The 21,559-nt window shown below is 42.5% G+C and overlaps 1 protein-coding gene and 1 long non-coding RNA gene across 2 annotated transcripts; both read right to left on the bottom strand.

Annotated features, from left to right (window-relative positions):
* Positions 1 to 382: 382 nt before the first annotated feature.
* LOC307072607 lies at positions 383 to 1,509 on the bottom strand. The gene is made up of 3 exons (XR_013811681.1): positions 1,468 to 1,509; positions 1,144 to 1,184; positions 383 to 678 (listed from the first exon to the last, which is right to left on the bottom strand). It is a non-coding gene; the product is annotated as an uncharacterized lncRNA (long non-coding RNA).
* A 3,237-nt stretch (positions 1,510 to 4,746) lies between these two features.
* LOC307073826 (lanosterol synthase-like) lies at positions 4,747 to 20,976 on the bottom strand (the record flags this gene model as incomplete). Its single annotated transcript, XM_079733788.1, has 19 exons — positions 20,951 to 20,976; positions 20,414 to 20,582; positions 18,982 to 19,120; positions 18,235 to 18,343; positions 17,719 to 17,848; positions 17,563 to 17,570; positions 16,440 to 16,575; positions 15,835 to 15,943; positions 15,318 to 15,436; positions 14,747 to 14,844; positions 14,384 to 14,411; positions 14,226 to 14,282; positions 13,802 to 13,873; positions 13,548 to 13,603; positions 11,043 to 11,108; positions 10,080 to 10,160; positions 9,769 to 9,934; positions 5,023 to 5,091; positions 4,747 to 4,884 (listed from the first exon to the last, which is right to left on the bottom strand). The coding sequence occupies exons 1-19, from the start codon at positions 20,962 to 20,964 to the stop codon at positions 4,747 to 4,749; spliced, it is 1,764 nt and encodes a 587-aa protein (XP_079589914.1). The 5' UTR covers positions 20,965 to 20,976.
* Between the last annotated feature and the right edge of the window lie 583 nt (positions 20,977 to 21,559).

Genomic DNA, 21,559 nt, shown 5'->3' with positions numbered 1-21,559 from the left:
GTTTCTCTACAGAACATAGCGATCAGCCATCACAGGAACACCTCCTTTATGGCATTAGTGGCACTCACGCTGTTAAACACTTATAGGTATTGGAGACGGTTTATTTTATGGGTTGGTGTGAACACGTCTGCAAAGACAGCAGCCTTGGTCAATGACACAATCTTCTGCTCGTTCAAATAGACATTACGCTCAGGAGCATAGTTCTTCAAAGCCCTCTTGCAGGAACAACTAACGAAGGTATCATGAGATATTAGGTTTCTAAGAGAGACCTTGTCAAATTATATTTATGCAGGAAGATTATGAAGAATAAACATATTCCGGGAATATACACAAGCAGATATTATTGCAATTAGACTTCACCTTGCATATTATGGCCAAACTCTTTTTTTGAACTGGTAATTCTTATTTTATTGTTAAACAACAATGAAATTTTTATTAATAACCCCACACACTAGAAAATCTAATTGCAGTGTCCATGGCCATGACCATGCCCTTGACCATGGTAATGCCCGTGCCCACAAGACCCATGGCACCCATGGTGGCAGCAGGAGGGTTGAGGAAGGCATGGTTGAGGAGGGCATATTATAGGAGGGCATGGTTGAGGAGGGCATGGTTGAGGAGGGCATGGTTGAGGAGGGCAGACCGGTCGTGGCTTGCAGCCGAAGGGCCCCTGATTTCCTGTTCACGTACAGGAGAGATGTTAATGCTCTATTCATTTGGTGCAATATGCAAGAATCTTTCAGTCTAAATGAGGTTCCAATAACAAAACACTGCTCGTCACCCTTGCCTTTCCGTACTCTCTCCAAATCCCACCCATCCGCAAAACGTGAGGCTTGCTTGAGATTTAATTTACTCTGCTGCAGAGTTTAACCATATCCCAATGCTGACAATGTTTTTTAGAGGATATTTCAAAGAAAGATTATAGCATTTTTTACTTTTAAGCAGGTTGGTCTCTGTCTAAAACATATTTTAAAAGGGAGACCTGACCAAGAAAGCAGCAATAGCATTCAATACATTAAACAAAAAAGTATCTGTAAAGTAAAATACCTGTTGGACAGTAAACAACAGGACACCACAGAAGATAACATGCTTTCATCATCATATTAACATTCTTCAGTGGTATAAATATTAGATTATTATTACCTTCATCTTGATCCGACATTTCAATATTCGTAGTTCAAATCCTGAAATTTAAAAATACATAAACAGTTGAATAAGTATATAGAAGGCCTAAACAGTATACTTGGTATACAGAGGTTCAAAGTTAAACACTGTCAAAGACCGATAGATAAACATAAAATACTTTCATAAATGCATAACATACATTCACTGCTATCAGTAAATGTAAGGAAGTGAAGACTACATACACATCAATTCATAAAATATATACTGCCTTTCCTTTGTGAACCACATCTTAAGAAAACTAATACAACATTTCAGTAAAAGTCATTTCAGAGATGAACTTACTGTGAGTCAGAATGTAGATCTCAGGAAATACTATCAAATGCTCCCCTTTTATAGTAGCCATCTTGGCTCCTCCTCCCTCCCAAGCACCCTTGCCTTGATTTACAAGCTCTCTTTGGACCCTTTTGTTCCATCACCAAAACAACCAAATCGCATCAAAATCACGTGGCGATTTGGTAGAGCGATAGTTCATTTCAGCAAACAACAACGACAAAGTAAGAGAAATCAACTGAGAAACAGGCAAAGTAATTTCACCCACCACCCTTCTCATACAAAAGATGAATCACACAAGGAGTGGAAACACACTTTAGAGTTTCTGATCCGAGAGAACGAACTGAAGTGAGCCTGAGGCAGGGAGGTGAACACAATGTGTCACCTCTGCGGGCCATAACCTATTTATCATTTCCATCTCACCGTGCAGGGAGTGACATTGAATAGTTTTGTCATCGCCTGTTGAATGAAATCAAAACACACTCCCCTTCAAATGTAAATCAGATAAGATTCCAAAGTTGCTTAAGTTTAATGCATGCACACAAACGCACAATAACAAAATCCCACTCGCGCATATGACAAAAAAACACACAGATGAGTAGAGGAGGGGTCCCTGGCACAATAGGAGAGCTCTTCCTCACTTCCAATCCTTTTTAAGTGGCGAGCACTGAGTCCTCCAGCATCCCATGGCCTAAACATACAATCTGGTAAGGAATACAATATGTGCAACTCTCTGCAGTGAAATGACCACTAACTGCATCATTATGTCACAGTGGAAAAGGATAACAGCGAGTAGAACAAGTCATGGCTCAAATGCCACAAGTTTATATCTGGATTAGGGAAGTGAAAAACAAAACCTAATATTATTATAAGGTATTCACAGTCTATCCTCAGATAGACTGTGAATACCTAATAATAATAATATTAGGAATACACTGTCAATCAGCATGTCCACCCCAATGGATAACAATTATGTATGCTAAACATTTCTGCCTCATGGACACATAATGTCCATCTATGTTTTTTCTGGACAGTCGTTTTTTGGCGCTGACATCTCATTCAATGACTTCATTTATTTACTCAGTGACGTCACAGTGAGTACTGCTGTGGTCACATCGCTGGAAATTATGGGGAAAACATTTTCCCGACGTCGGAAAGTTCTCGTGAACGACACTTCATGACGCTCTTATGTTTCTACTTCCATTCGGCAACTGGGGCCAGATTTTGATAACAGGGTTGCCCAGTGTGTGACGTATGGTTTACTAGTGACGATCATGAACATGGTAGAACATGAACGTTTTACTCAATATAAAAGAATCAACCATCATATCACATACTTTACTAATGATTGACAGATTGATGTAACCGTCTGTTGGCATCGACTTTGCTCAGTTTTAAACGTTGTGTACTGGTAAAAAAAGCTCTAGATTATGGCAAGTGTTGCCTTCCATACAGTGGCAGTACTGTATGTGCTTCTCATACATAAAAGCAATAGGATATTAGGTGATAGGCGTCAAGGAAATAAAGGCATGCAAATTTGAAACTGATCCTACTAAGTTCTGTTTACTTCTGAATGGTTTTTATTGGATAAAAAATCCCTGCTTTGAAGAACTTTTATATTCCCAACGTAGCGCACATGAACTGTCGCTGTCGGGAGCACGCGTAAGCGTGAGCGTATATCACCAGGACGATTATCACCAGGACGATGAACGCGCCTTAATTCCTCATAAGCGCAATGCACCGCTTCGCCTATAGGGGCCCCTAATTCACAAATAAACGGCATCTAGTAATACACCAGTGTCTGTGTGTTTCTTTCTGGATGTGTGCATGTCTGAATACACCTGCGATTCGCAGGGCAGCGGATGGCAGAGGCAGTGCGGGGGCTGTGGATACCGTGCGGGCAGTCAAGGCAAATATGACAACCGTTTAAATTAATTTGTTACAACACATGAGACCATCAGATCACTGAGTGGCTGCCAGTTGAAAACCACAGTCACACTAAAACCACTTCCCTGTGGGGGTGTTGGGAAAGTGTGTTTAGGTTTCCTAACTTCCAAGTAAACAACCGTTTTACATCACTATGCACTATTTTAGGAAGTTCATATTTCACAAGACACTATTATTCACACAGGCTGATGTGCTAACAATGTCTTGAAAGGTCAATACTCTCACCAGGGCCCTACGCCCTCACACATCGGCCCCTGGGCGCTCCCACAGGCCCTGGTGCTTATTGATGGGTTAAATACAGAGATAGCATTCAATTGACTTAGAAATGACAAAATAGTGAATTTATCCTGTAAACGTGAATACTATCTTATCGAAATAGTAATTGGCCCTTGGATATAATTCACAATTATTAGTTAAAACAAAAAAATATGTTGTTGGGGCAAGAAGAAACATGACATCAGATGTGTCAGATTTAAATAGTAGACACAATATAATCTGGTTTTCCATCTTGAAGGCCCTGCCCCTTCTTATAATGATCGCTTCTGATGGTAGTACGTCATACAAACATATATATTTTTAAATGTTAGCTTGCTAACATATGGTATGGGGCGTATACCGTGTGAACTGGCAAGACGACATGCCAGGTAAGGTGATTGGAATGCGCTGATAAGCGAGCAGAGGTCTTCAGTGATCTCTTTTATCAGCCCCTCAGTCTGTCTGTTCTCCCCACCTGCTTCAAGAGGACCAGCACGATCGCTGTGCCAAAGGGTGTACCTGCACGGAAGACAACCGCCCTGTACCATTGATCATTCATCAGTCATCAGGAAGTGCTTTGAGGGGCAAGTCTGCTCCTTTTTATTTTCGTCTAGCATTTGTCATAAAGACTTGTCAGGGCGTGGCCAGTCCGATTCTTTTGTTCTGTGCAACTGACAATAAAATAGATGAAGTGGGTTGTTAGCCCATGAGCACACATCGCATACTTTCTTTCCATCTGCTGAAGATAACAAAAAAATCCATTGGAGATTAGAGGAAAAAAACACACTCCTACTGCGCATGTCTGATCACAGCAAACTGCCATGTATTTATTTATTTATTGATTAAATGTAGTCCTTAATCCCTTCACATCGGGCGATGGAATGTAAACACAGACATCTGAGTGCATCGGTCTGTATAGCTTCAGTCTGAAATGTTGGGTGATTCTTGTCAGTTCGAAAAATGGTAGCCTGTTCCCTCCTGCGGTGACAGCCAGGGCACCACTTCAGCACTCACTTCACATCCTTTAGGCGTTTCTGCTGTGACAGCTGGTGGCTGTTGGTCGGTGGGTCGTCGGTTATCCACCAGGGGTCACAGCTTGACCTTCCCGGCTAGGGAGCTGGAGGGGTAGAGGGCGGAGAAGCGACCCAATGCCCAGACGGGGAAAATGTTCCTGTAGGAGGTGTAGCTGATGGCACAGCTCTTGTTGAACACACCGGAGATGTTCTCCTAGGGGGGGGAGAGAGAGAGAGTGAGAGAGAGTGAGAGTGAGAGTAAGAGTGAGAATCATACGGTACTCAATTTGTAGGTGTGGTATTTACTTTTTTATTAAAGAGTGCCTCCGAGAAGACAGAGACGGCCGCATACCTGTGGCCAATCTCCATTGGGAAGCTGCCTGTCAATCAACAGCTTTATTCCTCTCTCAATGGACTGTCTGTCAGGGTGCCCAGTTAAAGGAGGTCAGGTGATGGGTTTCTAAATAAACACCATCTCGTATATTTCGAAAAATAGCAGTTTGCATACTTCTTGAACATGAATAATGCGCACATGATCGATCTAATGCGAAATGCCTTGCAGCAAAAACAGCATAGCCTATGTAAAAAAGACTGACTCAAGTGTGTCTTTGTGTTTATGAGAGTTTGCTTGCGTCAATAATTGATTTATGAGTAAGTCAGGATACGTAAGAAAGACCAACAACATTAATAGCATGTTTGCACTGATATTAATTGCTGAAAACCCAGATGTGGCAGCATTCAGATCTTATCTGGGTAGAATAGGCACCACAGATAGACTGTGAATACCTAATAATAATATTGTGAATACACTGTCAATCAGCATGTCCACCCCAATGGATAACAATTATATATGCTGAACATTTCTGCCTTATGGACACATAATGCCCATCTATGATTTTTCTGGACAGTCTTTTTTTGGCGCTGACATCTCATTCAATGACTTCATTTATTTACTCAATGACGTCACAGTGAGTACTGGTGTGGTCACATCGCTGGAAATTATGGGGAAAACATTTTCCCGACGTCGGAAGGTTCTCGTGACCGACAACTCATGACGCTCTTATGTTTCTACTTCCATTCGGCAACTGGGGCCAGATTTTGATAACAGGGTTGCCCAGTGTGTGACGTATGGTTTACTAGTGACGATCATGAACATGGTAGAACATGAACGTTTTACTCAATATAAAAGAATCAACCATCATATCACATACTTTACTAATGATTGACAGATTGATGTAACCGTCTGTTGGCATTGACTTTGCTCAGTTGTAAACATTGTGTACTGGTAAAGAAGCTCTAGATCAGCATTACTCATTGCGCGGCTCGCAAGCTACATGCGGCTCGCCAAGCCTCTATTTGCGGCTCGCATGGCGGTAGAAATATACAGTGATATGATCATGCAGTGAATACAGATATTTAAAAAAACAATACAAACAATTATTTAAAAAATAAATCAACAGCGGCATTAAAAGGTGGAAATATAGCCTTGTCTAGAAAATATTTTTAAACTTGCTCGGCTCTACGCTGACAGCGGGGTTGCCAGATTGGCGGTTTTCCTGCATAAGAAGAGAGAATGTGCTCTTTGGATGGACTTATTCTTATTAACTTATTCTTCAATAGCTTCCATGTTATGTGTCCCAGTGTCTCCACATTATTCCAGAAAATAGCACACAGTCACACAAGTCTTAATTTTCCTCTCAAAGTGCACCAGATTGATGCATTCCAGGTTAAAAGGTACCAAATTTTCTTACAGGGGAGCATGCCCCCGGACCCCGCTAAGGACCGGGTTCCCTCCACAGTTTCACAAAATTCTGTGGGAAACACTGCTTCAGGGAGGACATATTATTAAGCAAGCATACTTATTTATGACTGGATTTATAGCTTTTGATACTTTGCGGTAAAAATTGCTCTCCTGTTGACGTCGTCCTGTCAGTGCGGCTCTCCTGAAAAAAAATAGTGAATACTAGTAATGCGCGATATAAACGATATACGATATAAACGATAAAAAAAATGGCCTACGATAGAGATTTTAATTCTATCGCTCTATCGCGATAATGCATGTTGATGACGCAAAATACAATGGTTAATTTTTGGTTTGGTGCAATTCCTTTTCACATTGCAATTTTTGCAACAGTGCCAGAATTCGTCAACAAACCTGCATGTGTGCAAAGAACGTTAACCCATTTGCACCGGCTGCTGTGTGGCGCAACATTGTATCTAGTAGATACAATGTTGCTCCGCGCAGCCGGTACAAATGGGTTAATGGTAAACACGCATTGATGCGCAATCCGGTCTTAAAGGTAAACACGCACAGATGCGTGATCCGGTCTGAATGGGTTAAATCATTGGACAAAAAGGTCTGGGGTGTTGTAAAGCATTAAAGAAAAAGGGGGGGGGGGGGGGGAAGCACCGGTGAAAGTAAACAATCATGGATATCCAGCGTGATATACATTGATCTGCGGACTGGTCCAACTCCTTCTCCCTCATACTGACTCGGAATGTGTTAAATGCATCGGCATTATTAAGTTATGTTTTCCAGCATACTTTTTACTTGCTTTTGTCGGACCGTCGGGTGGTGGCTCAACATGGAGCAAAGAGGAGACGGAATGTCTTTTGGATATCGGACCCAAATATCCAAAAGACGTTCCGTCTCCTCTTTGCTCCATGTTGAGCAACGTCTCCGAGACCACCTCTCCGGCTGGGTCAACCTCCTTTTGATGGTTAAAAATATCACGTAATCGACAAAAATCTTAACAATCAATGATCGATCATCAATTAATCATGCCCATCCCCAATTGTCAGTACAGTGTCTGTTCCTTATCTAGAAAGACACCCGTTTTTCCTGTTCTCTGCATCTTGGGTGGCATTTAAGAACCAAGGACTTAAACTAAGTGTAGTGCCTTTTAGAATGGTTTGCGCTAAAGGAAAGAAACCCAATACTAATTTTATTTATCTGCAACATTATGTTGTATGATTACAGTGTTTCACAATAAATGTTCTCGAAATGACATACTATATTTCTCTTTTTTTTAAATACATTTAGCAGTTTGGCTTTCCTTAGGGTCTATGTAACCTGTTCTCAAACGGTTATTTTATGATTTTATATTGTGATATATATCGTTATCGCAAGAGGCTGCAATGTATATCGCAATATGGATTTTAGGCCATATCGCCCATCTCTAGTGAATACCACTGCTCTAGATAATGGCAAGTGTTGCCTTCCATACAGTGGCAGTACTGTATGTGCTTCTCATAAATAAAAGCAATAGGATAGTAGGTGATAGGCGTCAAGGAAATGAAGGCATGCAAATTTGAAACTGATCCTACCAAGTTCTGTTTAGTTTTGAATGGTTTTTATCGGATAAAAAACCCCTGCTGTGAAGAACTTTTAGAATCCCAACGTAGCGCACATGAACGGTCGCTGTCGGGAGCACGCGTAAGCGTGAGCATCATCACTGGCGAGCCGTCTCGTTATCACCAGGACGATGAACGCGCCTTAATTCCTCATAAGGGCAATGCACCGCTTCGCCTATAGGGGCCCCTAATTCACAAATAAACAGCCTCTAGTATTACACCAGTGTCTGTGTGTTTCTTTCTGGATGTGTGCATGTCTTTGTGTGTGTGTGTGTGTGTGTGATTCGCAGGGCAGCGGCTGGCACAGGCAGTGGTAGGGCTGTGGATACCTTGCGGGCAGTCAAGGCAAATATGACAACCGTTTAAATTAATTTGTTACAACACATGAGACCATCAGATCACTGAGTGGCTGCAAGTTGAAAACCACAGTCACACTAAAACCACTTCCCTGTGGGGGTGTTGGGAAAGTGTGTTTAGATTTCCTAACTTCAAAGTAAACAACCGTTTTATATAACTATGCCTGTAATTTTTGGGAAGTTCATATTTCACAAGACACTATTTTTCATACAGGCTGATGTGCTAACAATGTCTTGAAAGGTCAATACTCTCACCAGGGCCCTACGCCCTCACACATCGGCCCCTGGGCGCTCCCACAAGCCCTGGTGCTTATTGATGGGTTAAATACAGAGATAGCATTCAATTGACTTAGAAATTCCAAAATAGTGAATTTATCCTGTAAAGGTGAACATTATCTTATTGAAATAGTAATTGGCCCTTGGATATAATTCACAATTATTAGTTAAAACAAAAAAATATGTTGTTGGGGCGAGAAGAAACATGATATCAGATGTGTCAGATTTAAATTGTAGACACAATATAATCTGGTTTTCCTTATTGAAGGCCCTGCCCCTTCTTATAATGATCGCTTCTGATGGTAGCACGTCATACAAATATATATATATTTTTAAATGTTAGCTTGCTAACGTATGGTATGGGGCGTATACCGTGTAAACTGGCAAGACGACATGCCAGGTAAGGTGATTGGAATGCGCTGATAAGCGAGCAGAGGTCTTCAGTGATCTCTTTTATCAGCCCCTCAGTCTGTCTGTTCTCCCCACCTGCTTCAAGAGGACCAGCACGATCGCTGTGCCAAAGGGTGTACCTGCATGGAAGACAACCGCCCCGTAGCATTGATCATTCATCAGTCATCAGGAAGTGCTTTGAGGGGCAAGTCTGCTCCTTTTTATTTTCGTCTAGCATTTGTCATAAAGACTTGTCAGCGCGTGGCCAGTCCGATTCTTTTGTTCTGTGCAACTGACAATAAAATAGATGAAGTGGGTGTTAGCCCATGAGCACACATCGCATACTTTCTTTCCATCTGCTGAAGATAACAAAAAAATCCATTGGAGATTAGAGGAAAAAAACACACTCCTACTGCGCATGTCTGATCACAGCAAACTGCCATGTATTTATTTATTTTATTGATTAAATGTAGTCCTTAATCCCTTCACATCGGGCGATGGAATGTAAACACAGACATCTGAGTGCATCAGTCTGTATAGCCTCAGTCTGAAATGTTTGGTGATTCTTGCCAGTTCGAAAAATGGTAGCCTGTTCCCTCCTGCGGTGACAGCCAGGGCACAACTTCAGCACTCACTTCACATCCTTTAGGCATTTCTGCTGTGACAGCTGGTGGCTGTTGGTCGGTGGGTCGTCGGTTATCCACCAGGGGTCACAGCTTGACCTTCCCGGCTAGGGAGCTGGAGGGGTAGAGGGCGGAGAAGCGACCCAATGCCCAGACGGGGAAAATGTTCCTGTAGGAGGTGTAGCTGATGGCACAGCTCTTGTTGAACACACCGGAGATGTGCAACAGGAAGTCACAGCCCCTCCTCACCTCCCCACAGACCACCCTGGGGGATGGAGAGAGAGAGAGAGAGATAGAGAGAGAGAAAATGAAGGGAGGTAGGGGAAGATAAAGCAATTATAAAGTGAAATAATTCCGATATATAAAACGAGTGTCTATTTTTATTGAGGTACGTTTTCGGTGTTTCTTACTCGTCCTGGTAGACGTGGCCCATACAGGCAAAGGCCTCCAATCCAAACCAGGCCCCATAGGTGAAGCACACCCCCCAAGATCTGGTGGAAAACACACATCTTACCCAGGGTGCGATTTGCCGCTGGGGATGGTGGGGATTATCCCCCCCTCTGGTTTACACGTCCTACCCTCTGCTGAATTATTTTTATCCTCGGTGGGGATAAAAATTATCCCCCCCACCCAAAGTATTTTCACCATTACATCGTAATAATTAACAACCAAAATACACAGGGTCCGTCTTCATTTTGAAACATTTTAAAATGTTTCTCAAAATTATCCCCCCCTCTGGTTTTTTCACAAATCGCACCCTGATCTTACCTGACCTTTCCAACACTATTCAATGCTATGCGTTATGTTTTGTGCCATTTAGCAGACACTTTTATCCAAAGTGGGTTCCAATGAATACAGATATAGGTTATTAAAGGTCCCGTGACATGCCACCAGGTGTGAGTGATTAGCCTTACAAGCCATTTTGAAAATCTGCCCCTTATGACATCACAAGTGGGCATGTCCACCTAGATGTGTGCTGGATAGATCAGTTTACCAGCCTACCCAGTGGACTGTAGCAACCGTTGCTCATCTATCGCCCACTTGTGATGTCATAAGGGGAAGATTTACAAAACGGCTTGTAACAGCTGATCACACTCACACTTGGTGGCATGTCATGGGACCTTTAAGGACTGGCAGGTACCTGCCTTTTAATTACATGTAACGTTTTTATTATTTAATTATGAAAATTATCACCTGTTTAGGATAAAAGTGTTGGGCGAAAAGGCAGACAAAGTGAAGAGAAAGAGAAAGAAAATCAACATTGTTGACTACAGCTCCTGTTTAATATATGATCAATAAACATTACAGATCTTTACAGAACATTACAGAACATTACAGAGAATTAAACAATGATCAATAAATGTTGAACCCACCCTTCCCAGGAGCCGTTGCCTCTCTGCAGCCTCCTGCAGTATTCCAGTCCTCCCCTCAAAGTGGACCTGAAGGAGGACAGTCAAGCCATGAACACCCATAGTGTGAGAAAGAAAGAAAGAAAGAAAGAAAGAAAGAAAGAAAGAAAGAAAGAAAGAAAGAAAGAAAGAGAGAGAGAGTGTGTGAGTATTTTTGCTGGCATGTGCGCTCGCGCCAGTGTGTATGTGAGTGTGTGTATCAGAGATGGAAATTAACTTTTTTGCCCACCAGCCACTGTGGCAGGTAGATTTAAAAATCTACCAGCCACTCATCTTTTTTACCAGCCACTTTTTCTACGCTATATATTTTAACATATGCGTACATTTTAAACAATATAATAGTAACACTAGATAAGAAAAGTGTTTTTCATACACATCATTTTTTCCATCAGAACTGATTTTTACTGTAAGTAGGCGCTACCAAGGAACTGAGTTGAAAATATTACACTCTTACCGCATATGATAAACAATGCACAGGTATCTGCCATGTTAAGTCATGTTTATTTCAAAGGTGTTACAATGACAAGTTTGGGGATAATTCATCTATACAACGTTTTTTCAATAAAAAACAAATTGACATATTAACAATAAAACAACATGCATGGCTACACCATCATAAGTCAATAGGAACATTTGTTTTTTCAATGCACTGGCCTTTTAATTTCTTCAATTCAACCAGATGTATAATGAAATCTGCCCCTATAATGCAACAGATGTATCCTCTCGGTATAGGAAGACTCATACTCTGCCTATGCATTCGAAATTAAACATTTGAAAACAGACCATGAAGAAACAAGAACAAGAAACAATGACTTAATAAGTGCAAGACACATTGAAAAACGTCAGAATACATTAAACTATATATATATATATATATATATATATATATATATATATATATAAATAAATAGGAACTCGTTAGCGTATCTGTTTGTGTACGTTCGCTATGCAGCCCTGCTATTGCGCATTCACAGACTGGCTTTTGTCAAAGGAATACCCGGTCAATGATGGATTTAATATGGACACAAACGACTAAACATTGGATCTTTGTACGGATTTATATGCACGTTACGGGATGAATTGATAAGCTCCTGTAAGGGCCACGATGGCACAGATGACAGCTGATTTGGAATGGAACAACAGCAAAGTAAGGAACTCTGACTTTTTTTACTGTTCAATTATTATTGTTGTTTTAGAACGAGTATTGGAATACTCGCTCGGAATATCCAACGAGTATTCGAAGCCTGTATAATGGTATTCGGGACAGCCCTACGTCTTAGCACACACACTTGACATCTGTTTTGACCAGACTGACAAAAAGCAGCTGTTTGCTAAACAAGTGAGCAGAGCTCTAAGGTTACCCAACATGCTAGTTTGTTGCAACAGCAACAAACTTGCATCAGGCCTATTAGAAAATAAAATAATAACTTACGTGAAGTGCCATTCGAAGTCTTGAAATGGCCTTCCCTTTTTGGCAATTGCGTGTGCATTTCGAACTAACTTCTATCAAGCTGGGCTGTTTTGAGGCTAACGAGCGTCCTCATCGCTGTCGTGGTTTCGGGCGCTGATTTTCCCTTGGCAATTTTCAAAACGTGAAGGTGACTTTTTGAGGACTCGTGGTCATCCACGGCTTCCAATTTTAGGTTTTGTGTCCCACTCACAAAACTATTGGACCTGTGGCCATCCGAAGCATGTTTACAGAGAGCACAGAACATTGTCTGGCTTGTCCCGTCAAACACCAGCCGGTCACGGTGTTGCCTACTGTCCGATGTTCGCCATCTCTCATTAAAACAACGCTCCTTTTTGGGGATGACAGGCGTACTATCATCCGCCACCTGTACCTGGCCTACACTCTCCTCAGCTGTTCTCTTTCCTCCGGTGAGGAAACGCAACATTGCTTTCTCTAGTAGTTTTTTCTTTATATGTCAATAATTAGCCTAGCATACTATACCGAATGTTGATACCGGCATATTATCTCTATGGTTACCGGTTTATTATCCCGGATGTTGACAGTCGCAGTTCAGCAAAAGAGGCGTAGAAGAAGAAAGAGGCCGGATGTTGACAGTAATGGTTGTGGAACTGTGCAGCGCCGTATGACGAATGTATTAAATATGCAAATTTGATCGGACCTGACTGGAAAGTATTACCCGACACAGTGGCGGGTGAAGGGACACAATGCACCCGCCACCATACAAATCCACCCGCAAATGGCGTGTGGCGGGTGTTAATTTCCATCCCTGGTGTGTATGTACCTTACCAATCTATGATGGATATGCTAGCTCATCTCACACGTACCTGCATGGACAGACAGACAGGCAGTCTCTCTCTCAATAAACAGAGACGCAGTGTATAACTCTCTCTCTCTCTCTCTCTCTCTCTCTCTCTCTCTCTCTCTCTCTCTCTCTCTCTCTCTCTCTCTCTCTCTCTCTCTCTCTCTCTCTCTCTCTCTCTCTCTCTCTCTCTCTCTCTCTCTCCTTGTTCATCTGTCTGTAGTACTTCTGGTATTCTGGAGGGTCCTCTGGGATCTATTGGAGGGAAACAACCGGTTTATTAACTGATGGAAGATCTGAAAAGGCTTTATCTAATTCAAGTTAGCTAATCAAAAGTTTCTCATGCTTTACAAATAGATAAATAAATAACATTGTCTCATCTTTACGCTCCGTAATATTTATATCCACATTTATTTATATATATTTAAAATGTTATTATTGTTTCAAAATTACCTGTGTAAAGGTGAGGAACTGATGAGCCCGTTGAAGACATTTAGCCAGCTTAGGATTGTCCTGACCACCTGCCTGACGGACCCGATAAGTAAAAAAATTGTAAATTATTTTCTTGAGCTTACACATACATCGTAATCAAACTTATTTTAAACAAGGAATTTGTATCCCAGGACTTTTTGTCGCACTTCAGGAAATACAAAGTGTCAGGAAACGACAATATAAACTTAAAGATAAGTTTGTTTAAACAAACAGTTGAAACAGGGACTCCTGAAAACTAATAGAGAGAATATGAAAGGTTAGATACAATGAATGTGTAAGATGGAAGATAATATTCACGTAGAACATTTAATTAAAAAAGGAGATATCAAATTGATTTGATAGTAAATATGTTCAACTTATATTAAACCAAGCAGGAAGACGTCACCTCCAGGTAGGCCTGCACGGCGAAGCAGGTGTCCCACAGCTGGGATCCGTTGGTCCCCTGCATCAGACAACACAGACTTAACACAACTTAACTATACTAACATATGTGTTATTCATAGCTCTGTACGGTTGTAAGCTGTGGCAGATGTCCAAACGCACCTGCATTTTCATGCCGTCCAATCCTAGCCTAGAGATGGCCGCAAAAGAAAATCATGTCAGGTCATCCAGTTCTGTTTATATAGAGGTAAAAACATGTTTGACACTTTTTATACCTTCAGGGAATGGCCCAACAATTAGTCAAGGTGGATGTCGTTGGATGTTCATTTTGACTTTTCTATTGTTAATACATATGGCATCTTGCATTGTCTTGAGTGCATACAATTATAGCATGGTTAGCATTAGCAGGACCAAGTTTTGAGACTAGACTAAATGACTAAGAGACTAGAAGGCTAGAGTCTATGTGGGGACTGGATTAACACAAGACTCTATGCAGGGGGGACTAGAAGAGGCGGGAGGGCTGACCAGAGGTAGTCCGGGATCCTGGACACGTGCTCCTGGAAGGCGGGGGAGGAGGGTCCGTCCACGTGCCAGCGCACCAGCATGTTGATGGTCTTGGAGATCTGGGGACCGGAGACCAGCAAAGGGCTACTACTTAGTCATTCAGTAGATGATCAACCCCTTTACATGTATACATATCTTCTCATGTGACCTTAATGAGCAGGTAGGGGTTAGAGCATCATTGGGGTTTGAATCAAGAACTTTTGATCTAGGTCCCAATGTGTATAAACGCCCTAACCATTTCATTATACTGCCTCCTACTGGTGGACAATCTAATGGATACTTTGTGGATACTGCTTGGCAGAAGGCTATAAGTAGATTTTGTTTTCCTTTATTTCATTCAGTATTAATAAAATATCTATCGCTCTATCTATATATCTATCTTGCAGTTGTGATTTTAGCTTAAGGTCATTTTAAACCTCGGCTTCAGTGTAACCAATTTCCGATTTAAAGTACACACATTTTGTGACATTTAGTCAGAGTACATTGATGTAACAGCGGGGAGAGGAGGACAGGTGGAACCCCTGTGTCTCACCGGGCCGATGCTGATGGACTTGGTGAAGCGGTCGTCTGCCTGGATGTGTTCGTACAGCTCCTTCACGGCCTTGCCCCTCAGACCCTTGCTGTGGTGGGCTTCATACACGTTCATGAACACTGGGGAGACACGCCGGTTAGAACCACACACACAAACACACACACACCAGCAGCAGACCCAGACACGGGCCAGCGTTCTCGAGCTGAGACTAGAGGAGCTGTTACCGTAGCATAGACATACGTTGAAACATTAGCATCCCTGCGTCCTGATGTGGGAGGTTGTAGTGTTTCATCATTTGCATCAAATCATTATTTATTGATTCATATATTTTGTGTGGGCTTCTGTTCCTTTATAGACAAGAGAGTGAAGATAGAGAGGAATGTTGATGCAAAACGAGGGTGATTAGCAAAGAAGTGATAGGACCGCAGGATTCGAACCGGGGACCCTTTAAGCTGTGTTACTGCTGCCGCATATGATGGATGCGACAGAGGTCAGAGGTCAGAGGGGAGCTGCGTACTATAGGCAAAGTCGAGCAGGCGGCTGTGGGGGGTGTACATGTCGCAGGCTGCTACGTTGTTCCTCTGGGCCGGCCAGCTGATGCTTTCATAGTCCTGGACGTACAGCTCCTGAGGAACACAGAGAAAGAGAGAGTTCAACTTTAACCCAGAGGTTCATAACCCTAACCTGGGTTTAACCCCTTATCCATTCTAATGCTAGGTTAAATCCTGCAGTGCTTCTTCAACATAAAGGAAGGAACAAATAGAAAGCTTCCATTGTTCATTGATGAAGTACATAATTATTTCCATATAATTATATAATTAATAGCCAATGTATTGCTTTTCAATTCTAGGATAAAGTTTTTTAAAAACCTGCCAACTGATTCCTTTGCAGGTCTTATTTTCAATCTTTATCTTAACCCTGCTTATCATGTTTCATCATTCTTTTGAATATATTACTCAACACAGGTAGCCTTTGGTCATGTGGATTATTTGCAGAAAGTAACTCATTACGTAAAGTAAGTAAAAGTAAAGCACAACAACGCCTTGGCAGTAAGACTGCAGGCATTAATCCCTTGAGTTTGGCGCCTCCTGTAGTTTGGTCGTGGAAACTACCAGCACCCACCTGTCGGAGGCTGAGCACCAGAGGGTCCTCCTTGGCCGCCAGACGGACGGCGTAGCAGTAGCTCATGGGCAGGTAGACCTGCCGGCAGTGACACCACAGTGTGGAGGGGTGGGCCGGCATCCAAGTAGGGAACAGCCTGACACACACATGTATTATCCTCCATAAGCATTGTCTTCTGGTGTTTTTCAATTTTTAGGCCTATATTTAATTTGATTACTTTTCTTTTAACATTTATAAATATAGCAAATGCACTGTTGTTCCACTCTCAGTATTATGCAATGATATATATATATTGCTGCTATTAGACTTTGAATTATTGTCTTTCGTTTGATTTACACTGTTTGGTCCATTTTGGTACTAATAACTGAAAAGTCCTTATTTTGTTATTCTATGCAATGACTGAACTAGAGAACTGGAGGAAAAGGGTTTGGTATAATAGGTTATAGAACAGCGCTTAGTGTAATTGGATGTAGTCAGGGTTGAGTGGAATAGGTTGTTGAATAGGGTGTAGAACCTGGTGTAGTAGTATCGGGAGTGTAGAATAGGGTGTAGAACCGGGTGTAGTAGAATAGGGAGTAGAGAATAGGGTATAGAACCGGGTGTAGTAGAATAGGGAGTAGAGAATAGGGTGTAGAACCGGGTGTAGTAGAATAGACAGTAGAGAATAGGGTGTAGAACCGGGTGTAGTAGATTGGGGAGTAAAAGAAAAGGGTGTAGAACCGGGTGTAATAGAATAGGTAATAGAAGAATAGGGTGTAGAACAGGGTTTAGTAGAATAGGGTGTAGAACAGGGATTAATAGAATAGTGTTTAGAACAAAGTTTAGTAGTACAACAGGGATTAGTATAATATGATGTAGAACAGGGTTTAGTAGAATAGGGTCTATAACAGGGTTTAATGGAATAGGGTGTAGAACAGGGTTTAGTGGAATAGAGTGTAGAACGGGGTTGAGTAGAATAGGGTCTATAACGGGGTTAAGTAGAATAGGGTATATAACAGAGTTTTGTCGAATAGGGTGTAGAACAGGGTTTAGTAGAATAGGGTGTAGAACAGGGTTTAGTAGAATAGGGTGTAGAACAGGGTTTAGTAAAGGGTGCACCCAGAGTGCAGAGTGGAATCCCTGCAGCACCGCCTGTGTACAGTGCAACACGATAACACATATATACAGGCAATGTAGTATGCTTTTTTATTTTGCTTTTATTTTTAAAGATTCAGTTAGCAGAATGGCATAAAATGCAGATATATGTTAGAAATATGTAGAAAGAAAATTCAAGGGTTACCCTCTGACCTTTGCTGTGCAGGTTGTTCCGAGCCCGAACCATATCTGGGTCATCGGGCTGAACTCCCAGAATCCTCAGTGAAGTGTAGCTCAGAGCATTGCCGAACACGGTCGACTTGTCTTCAATATGGCTACACAAGAAAACACAAGACAAAACATAAGCATATCTTTTGATATGAACATATTAAGAGCATTGCGATCAGCTTCCAAGTATAACATAACGTTTTATTTAAACCTCTTTTCCTATTTATAAATAAAAACATTTCAATGCTCAATTTACCTAAATGTCTTAATCAACTTTCCTTTTCAAAATAAGAATCATAGCTTCATAAAGCTTTTATATACCTCCCTCAATCTGTCTAAATAAAGAACACATGAAATTAAATGAATCAGCTTATTACAGGTTTCAACGTTTCAACGTCCAACGTGGTCAGGCAATGCATGCATGCTTCATTGCTCTGCCTGCCCACGTGTGTGTTGTTCCAGGTACACGGTGTAGAGATGGAAGAACACATACAGGCCCCAGCCTCCATCAGGGAGCTGCACTGAGCGGAGGTACCGCACCATCTCCTTCCTCCAGGCCTCGGCCAGCGGGATCTGAGCCACATGGCAGGTGATCAGCAGACCTGCAGCACACACGCACAGTGGCAGCCCGTTTCCCCGCGTGTCAGGTGCCCGGTAGGAATCACACGGTGAGCAAGGGTTAAAGCCGCAGTCGGCGTTTATTTCACAAGAATAATTCGTCTGCATCCTCGTGCTAGGGTCTCCGGGAGCCTCTAGTTCGACGCCGTGGTGCGGAATCCCTCCGTGTCGCTTCGCCGTTCGCCCGGCCTGGTGCTTGCTCCCTCCGTGTCACTCGCTCCGTGGTGCGGACGCCCTCCGTGTCACTCTCCCGGTTCACCCGGTCTGGAGCTTCTTTTATGCCGGCTCCTGGTCCTTTCCCTTCCTCCGGCCAGGTGTCCCCGATCACGCTGATTGGGGGGAGAGACGTGGTGCTCTCTGTCGCCGGCTGGAGGGTGGCGACGGCAAACCAAGTCTACTGCGCCTCCTCGGACCCGCCCGGTCCGAGGTCCAGCGGCGGGATGCCACAGCACACATGGGCAATGAAACACACACACATGCACACTCAAACAGGCAATGACATACACACATACACACAGTCACAGTCACACAGGCACACAAGCAACGACACACACACACACACACACACACACACAACAGGCAACGACTCACACACTCAGGCGCGCGTGTGCGCGTGTTATACCTGGCAGCAGGAAGAGGGGCCCCCCATAGTCCCCGGCCCAGTGGCCGTCCTCCGCCTGCAGCAGGCTGTAGAAGCCCATCCCCTTCAGGGCCGCGTCCGCCGCCGTGTGGACCGCCAGCGACGCCCTCACAAACCCACTCTGTTGGTACGGCAACAAACAGCTCTCAAGATTAGGGTTTTTAGGATTTTCAACAGGATTTTGCGGAGCTAATGTAGTTCTGCAATGATTGGAGTGATTTGGTTGCTGTTTTTAGTTCTGGTTTTATTGCTGATTTAGGCGCGAATCCAATCCGGGGCTGAACCAGAAATTCCAACCAAGTCTCTCAAACGGCCAATCAACATGTTATGATCGACTGTGTTGAAAGTCTATAGCATAATTAAAAGTGAGCAGTTTCCGCCCTCTGCAGCCTGGAGAAGATATTTGGTTAACCCAGGTTATTTTGGTACCATGGTGGTAAACCAGATTGAAATGTATCCAGGGTGGTACTTGATTTTAAAAAAATCAAGAACAATCGAGACCTATGATGAACTATGATTAAGACCTTCTTTATAAGCGGCTGAACTATGGTGGTCTGAAAGCAGGATTGGACTATTCCAGAGGTAAAGGAACACTACTTTAAAAGTCTGGTTGTTCTGAGGCATCAATCCATATTTGAGATGTTGGATCTAACGTCCAATTCCTAGCTTGTAAAACTTTGTTTAACTACTTGCATGAGATTAGTGGATGATTTAAAGAATAGACATTAGGGGTTTATAACTTTGTTGGTAGTATTGAACGGGAATCTGGGGTTGTGGCTATGTTTGGAAAAGATACCTGAAGGATATTGTGCTCTTCCCTCTTTAACTCATTTCTCATGTCTGACTAAAATGTTCTCAGCCAGTTGGAGAGACATCCACGTGTCACCCAAAATCAGGACAAAATCATGTTCTTAGGAAACCTTGACCGTTAACCATGAAACATGGTTGATGTGATCAAAAGGAGGAGAAAGAACCCAGCAAACAAGGTCATGTTGTTCTTGTGTACAACTGCTAAACCACCTCTGCGGCCAGTTGGTTATACAGATGTCAGCCAGGATCCTGTGGCATGGTGAGGCTGTTATATGCTTTGGCTGCAGGTAGCTGTTTGTTTTGATACTCATCTTGTTGTTTTTAGGGGATTCTCGGTGGTGACATTTGGTCGTCCTAGCGTTATAGAGGTCAACAGTGGATTTGGAACCGTTACAAGTAAGCTCTCAATTTCCATCTCAGAAACGGACGTGCACCTTGTTGTTTTTATCTCTTATTGTTGTTGGGGGTCACTCAAAGATTAGATAAGACTATATTCCAGTACAGTATATTAAACTGTTTTTACATATACCGTAACTCTCGATATGACATCACGACGAGATACCACATTGATATCAAATTAGATAATTGACAGAAGAAAGTTTACCGTGTCCAGGCCGAGAGAGTGTGCCTCTAACATGGTCTGTTCCCTCTCCGGGGTCTGGTGGTCTTCCACATAGCGCCAGGTCTGCCTCCCCTCCACGTTGGCCAGTCTCCAGCGGCTCAGGTCGGTGGCTGCCTCCGTCTTGTAGGGGCCCCCTCGCCGCCGCAGATGCCTGGCATAGGAGAAGGATGGGGGTACAGGCAGTGAACCGGGTTTTTGGTGATGTGAGTGGTCAGTGAGTACAAAGTTAATGTATTTGACTACCTAGAAGAGCGCTATTTAATCATAATCATAAACACTACACTTCCGAAGTTGCAATTCTATTTAAAAGAGCGTATTTTGGGCAGCGTCGCAAAGATTCATTTTCAGCACCATGAACAGCACGCAAAAGTAGGATAACTTCTCGTGCAGCCAAATCCTTATAGCCCTACTTTGAGTCTTTCATGTCAACTTTTTATGGTAGAGACTTAAGAACGTACAAACACTAACGTATATAAAAAATACATCGTTTGTTTAACCGAAAAACAAAATAATACTTACGTCCCTTCAGTCATGTTGTGAGCAGTAGGATTTTGAACAGATACCCTGTCAAATGAATAGGTTTCTAGTTTACCACCTGGTTGAGTCGGCCCCCACGATAGAACTGAATGCGTAATGTAGTTTTTTTAGGAGAGTAAATCATTGCATGTGTAACAGTGTAAATAATTTATTTTATTTGTTAAATTCTGTTAAACATGGGACTCCAACCAACATTTATTTATTTTTATTCTGAAAGTCCACGGCGGGAGTTTGTTTGAAAGTTCAGAAGCAACCAAGCTTACGTTGTGTTCGAACGGACTACGGCTGAATATATATATGCGAACAATGGTTGTGTGTTGTCCCATGTTGCAGGTACGTTTGTTTAATGCTTTGTGTTGTAATACCACTATACGATCACTTAATGTTTTTTGTTTATTTTGAAAGTTCAGAAGCAACCAAGCTTACGTTGTGTTCGAACGGACTACGGCTGAATATATATATGCGAACACTGGTTGTGTGTTGTCCCATGTTGTAGCAAATAAACCAGTCCAGTGCTCCACCCAACCTGTCTCCGTGAGTTTTATACAAGAAGCAGAAGGGCTGCGGTGTACCCAAGGTCACACATGGATA

The sequence above is a fragment of the Pollachius pollachius genome, assembly GCF_949987615.1.
Source record: "Pollachius pollachius genome assembly, chromosome: 3".
NCBI lineage: Eukaryota > Metazoa > Chordata > Actinopteri > Gadiformes > Gadidae > Pollachius > Pollachius pollachius.
This window is presented reverse-complemented; position numbering and strand designations above follow the sequence as displayed.